We start from the raw sequence: 5,305 nt of genomic DNA, 5'->3' as shown, positions 1-5,305 counted from the left end.
TTTAGTAGAGACAGGGTTTCACCATGTTGACCAGGATGGTCTCGATCTCTTGACCTCGTGATCCACCCGCCTCGGCCTCCCAAAGTGCTGGGATTACAGGCTTGAGCCACCGCGCCCGGCTGGTTAGCTGTTCTGAACACTGAAGTTCTTTAACAAGGAAGTTGTTTTCACTCTAATACTTACTATATATGATAGAACTAATCCTATTGTTTTTGAAATGCCATTGTGTTCAATGGCATTCATTTTGGAATGCTCATGAAATCCTAAACACTAGAAATGCTGAGGAAACATTAGTCCAGAATAATGCTAAAAATTAATAAAAGGTACACAGGATTGAAAATCAGGATAGCCTAGTTCTTAGTCATATCACTAATTTAATCTGTGCCTTTGTGAAAATCATTCCATTTTCCACACCATTATTCCCTTCCTTTTCCCACCAAGAGGGTGGAGTAAGTGTAAATGAGTTATCTCCAAATTGGCTTGACTAAATACAGGAATAGTAATGCAACTACAAGTGTCATAAATAATCACCATTAAAATGTCAAAAAGCATATGGGAATGGGAGAAGCAAAAAAGAAAACATACCTGAAAAAATTTTAAAGTGAAACTGAGTCATCATATTGAATTGCTGGTAAGATGAGTCAGGGCATGACTGGGGCTGAGGCAGGAAGAAGATCGTGTTCACGCTAGTGAATCACCCTGGTCAATTGAGAATGTTGAAAAATCACTTTATAGAGATCCCTGTTCCCAGTTTTTTGGTATGGTACAAAGGAACAAAAGCAGAAAAAGGAAAAGGCACAGGAACTACCTGTAGACAACCAGCTACAGAGGTAAAAATATGTAGTAAGCACTTAGAAAGTGAAAAAGACAAAAGATCATGAAATTCCTTTGGGATAATTTTAACTTTTTGGACTTTTTTGTAGGCGATATAGTTTTATGCAGACTTTGGAAACAGGTGGGGGATATAAGATGGAGAAGGAATAATGGGTTAAAAGGTCAAGAGTGAAGCAGTTCAGTGTTGTGCTCCTGTGTCTCTTTCAGACCATAAAGCACCTAATGGAGGCAGAGAAGGTAAAAGGATTCTGCCAGCTGGTGGTGGCCGCCAAACTGAGAGAGGGCATTTCCCACCTCATCCAGTCATGTGGCCTTGGGGGCATGAAGCACAACACAGTGGTGATGGGCTGGCCTAATGGCTGGCGTCAAAGCGAAGATGCCCGCGCTTGGAAGACTTTCATTGGTACCAACCATTTCTCATACAAACCTAAGGGCCTAAGTCAAGGGGATATAGTTAAATCTTTGTCACCTCAGCCTCTTAAAATAGATGCTATTCCATTGCTGAAGCGTCGTCTTATATGGCAACCCAAAACACTGCCAGTAGTAACACCCAGATTCTGCCCATCCCCTTCAGCTTCACATTATGTTCATGAATTACTTATTTCTGTCAGGTCTTGTGGTAGAAATTATCTCCATATTGCCATGTTTTCATATGTGATTTTCTATATTGATGTCCTCACAGGAATTGGAAGGATTGTTCTTCAGCATCATAATCTCCCAAATTCACATATCCCCCCTTAGAAATGTAGTAATCAGAATATACCTAGTAACACAAATTATGGTTCTCAGTCTAATTGTTAGCTACTCAGATGTTTCACAATGATTTTTGTTATTTAATGAGATATAACCTACTAAGTAGATAGGAACCCTTGCTCAAATAAGTGTAAAAAGAGCATTTGCTTGCCTTCCTGATGTGATCGGAAGCAATGCAAGCCTAAGGAGTCTTCTCTGCTTATTCTTTTTTCTCCCTAGGCACAGTTCGAGTGACAACTGCTGCCCATCTCGCACTGCTGGTGGCTAAAAACATCTCCTTCTTTCCCAGCAATGTGGAACAATTTTCTGAAGGCAACATTGATGTGTGGTGGATTGTGCATGATGGGGGGATGCTCATGCTACTACCATTCCTACTGAAACAGCACAAGGTATTTTAGACACCTTTTTTTTCCACAAAAGTCTTTCTCCCTTCTGTCCTGGTTCACTGGACAGATTCTTCCTTTGATTATATAGTGTCGGGACTTAGAATCAGAAGAGCTAGAAGTTATTCTGGGCTCTCCAATGATTCCAATTTCAACCTTAAGATAAATCATTGTCTTTGTATTTGAAACCTGCCTATCGTGTGTATATTGCACACATATACATGCCCATTCTGTGGTAAGACTAAACTGAAATTTAAAATAGTAAATATTATAGTCTGCATGTTGTCATCAATGCACTATCAGAATAAAGCACCCTATTAATGTATCATGAGCCATCTTTTCTTTTGCCAGTGTTTTCTTGTTATGAAATTAAGAACTCCTTAAAAGTGTATTAAATGTGGTGTTTAGTCAATCTTTTGCCCTAATACAATAACATAGCAAGTAGGAAGCTAGGAGCAAATACCCTCATACTATATATAGCAAGGTTCTTCTAGACCACAATGTCTCTTAGGAAGTAACTTTTTTTGCCTCCTTGCTCTAATTTTCCATATACGTATGTCTCTCTCTAAGGTGTGGCGAAAGTGCAGCATACGGATCTTCACAGTAGCCCAACTAGAAGACAACAGTATCCAGATGAAGAAGGACCTAGCCACCTTCCTGTATCACTTGCGCATTGAGGCGGAGGTAGAAGTGGTGGAGATGGTGAGAAAGCTGAGTTTGAGATACAAGAGGTTCATTCCCCCATTCCTCTCCCTGTCTTCCTTGAATCTTTTCTGGTTTGGGAAATTATTCAGCTCTAAATGTGGATTAATCTCCTAGTGCCATAAAAAACAAAACAAAACAAAAAAAAACCCTAATTTGTTGACCTAAGTAGGATGCATATATGATGCATATTTGATGTTGCTTTTTGGTTTTGCATTCTTGTTTATTACACAGCCCTGATATTTCTGCCAGATTCTCATCTGCTTAATATAGTTGCATGAAATTTTAATTCATATATTCAGCTTAAAATCACACATGGCTTTAAAAAAAAATCGAACAGTATTAAAAAGACTAGAGTTTGTGTTTTGTGTTTCAAGGCAATACGTGTATTGGTTAGATCATGAAAAAGATTCTGAGGGCCTCTGGATTTTATCAGCAATCACAAAAACATTATGTAGCTCAATGACTAAACGAAACAGGGGTGAAACTTAGGTTAATATTGTGAGGCTTTCCCTGGCTTAATTTAGTGACTGGAAATAAAAATGTGTGGTTCATCCTTCTTTCTCCTTTGTGCTTTTTGCCCCCTTTGTGTGATGTCTGTGGCAGCATGACAGTGACATATCAGCTTATACTTATGAGCGCACTTTGATGATGGAGCAGAGGTCCCAGATGCTCCGGCACATGCGGCTATCCAAAACAGAGCGAGACAGAGAGGTGAGACCTTACTGCATCAATCCAATCCTGGCTCTCTAAAGTCTGTCACTGAAAAGGATGATACTGTATTGTTTTTGCAGGATGACAAATTCTTTCCTTCTAACTCTGTCAGTTATTCCACTATAACCCCATTATTACTTCAAAATAACTGAAGATGAAGCATGAGAGAAAATTTGGTAGAATAACTTGTGTTGGACCTTCCTCAGGCACAGTTGGTGAAAGATCGAAACTCAATGCTACGATTGACCAGCATTGGCTCTGATGAGGATGAAGAGACAGAAACCTATCAGGAGAAGGTACACATGACTTGGACAAAAGACAAGTACATGGCATCCCGGGGGCAAAAAGCCAAGTCAATGGAAGGATTCCAGGACCTGCTTAACATGCGTCCGTAAGTTTTCCCACTCCCAAGTTTGTCGTAAAATATAATAACCTAATCAGTGGCACAAATGTGACTTTGCCTGGATACACAGGATAGAGTCTGTTCATTTCACTCCGAATCTAGCCACCTCATTATTGTTTGCCTGTTCGTACTGGCTCCCAATGAACAGTGTACGCAAGCTAACCATCCTCTCTATCCACATAGTTCACTTCCATACTGTGTTCTTAGTATAAAATAAGCGAACAGAGAATAAGGAAACCCAGATATTAATATCATAAGGAAATCATTTTAGGCCAGGAACAGTGGCTTATGCCTATAACCCTAGCACTCTGGGAGGCAGAGGTAGGCAGATCACGTGAGGTCAGGAATTTGAGACCAGCCTGGCCAATACGGTAAAACGCTGTCTCTACTAAAAATACTAAAAAAGTTAGCCAGGCATGGTGGTGGGTGCCTGTAATCCCAGCTACTCGGGAGGCTGAGGCAGGAGAATCGCTTAAACCCAGGAGGTAGAGGTTGCAGTGAGCCGAGATCACGCCATTTTACTCCAGCTTGGGCAACAAGAGTGAAACTCCCTCTCAAAAAAAAAAAAAAGAAAAATCATTTTATCAGATTATCCATAGTCAAATGAAAAAGCTCTGGATATCAAGTTTTTAAGGTTGACTGTATAGCTAGTTTTCTTTTTACCTTAACAATCTTTATTTCTTCCCCACTCAGAGACCAGTCTAATGTGAGGCGGATGCATACAGCAGTTAAACTCAATGAGGTTATAGTTAACAAGTCCCATGAAGCAAAGCTGGTTTTATTGAATATGCCAGGGCCACCACGAAACCCCGAGGGTGATGAAAACTGTATCCTTTCCAAGAGTGGGACTTCCAGTAGGGAAAATCTCCTTAGCCTCTTTATGAGATGAGGTAACGAGGTAACTATAAAAAGTTATTGTCTATGCCCCCACTTTCCCTCTTTAAGGAAGACTTAAAAGTCTTAGGTAAGAATTTTTACAAGTTAATTCTTTTAGGGGAGTTGGGGCAAATATAATTCAGTTCTAGAAGACTTTTTAGATGGTGTATTTGCAACATGACAGCTAATATTCAGTGTATAAAACCCTTCCTCACAATCCTACAGAAAGCATATCCACATCCTTTCTCCTTTTCAGGCTCTACTCACTTTGCAAAACCTTTTTATTTTGGATAAAGTTAGGGAAGAAGCTGAGATAGAACCTCCTTTAACTCAGGGGAAAAAAGAGATATGGATTCTTCATCATACCTTCATCCCAGGACTTCTGGCATGAGGGAAACTGTTCAGCACTGCAACTACATAGATTAGCTTATTCCCACCAGTATCATTTTTAAAAAAGAGGTTTAGGCCAGGCGTGGTGGCTCATGCCTATAATCCCAGCACTTGGGAGGCCAAGGCAGGTGGACCAACTGAGGTCACGAGTTCGAGACTAGCCTGGCCAACATGGTGAAACCCCGTCTCTACTGAAAATACAAAAATTAGCTGGATGTGGTGGCGGGTGCCTATAATCCCAGTTACTCAG

The 5,305-nt window shown here is 40.4% G+C and overlaps 1 protein-coding gene across 5 annotated transcripts in view; it reads left to right on the top strand.

Moving 5' to 3' along the window:
* The window catches only part of SLC12A6 (solute carrier family 12 member 6), a 99,198-nt gene that overhangs the window by 92,425 nt on the left and 1,468 nt on the right, over positions 1-5,305 (top strand). For all 5 annotated transcript variants that reach the window (XM_017539548.2, XM_017539547.2, XM_037742384.1 and 2 more), the window contains 6 exons: positions 1,042-1,237; positions 1,807-1,976; positions 2,541-2,672; positions 3,279-3,386; positions 3,593-3,777; positions 4,483-4,616. In XM_017539548.2, the coding sequence (XP_017395037.1) occupies positions 1,042-1,237; positions 1,807-1,976; positions 2,541-2,672; positions 3,279-3,386; positions 3,593-3,777; positions 4,483-4,616 (925 nt within the window). The remainder of the gene's footprint in view (positions 1-1,041; positions 1,238-1,806; positions 1,977-2,540; positions 2,673-3,278; positions 3,387-3,592; positions 3,778-4,482; positions 4,617-5,305) is intronic.

Source organism: Cebus imitator, unplaced genomic scaffold (genome assembly GCF_001604975.1).
Source record: "Cebus imitator isolate Cc_AM_T3 unplaced genomic scaffold, Cebus_imitator-1.0 Scaffold119, whole genome shotgun sequence".
NCBI classification, from domain to species: Eukaryota; Metazoa; Chordata; class Mammalia; order Primates; family Cebidae; genus Cebus; species Cebus imitator.
This window is presented reverse-complemented; position numbering and strand designations above follow the sequence as displayed.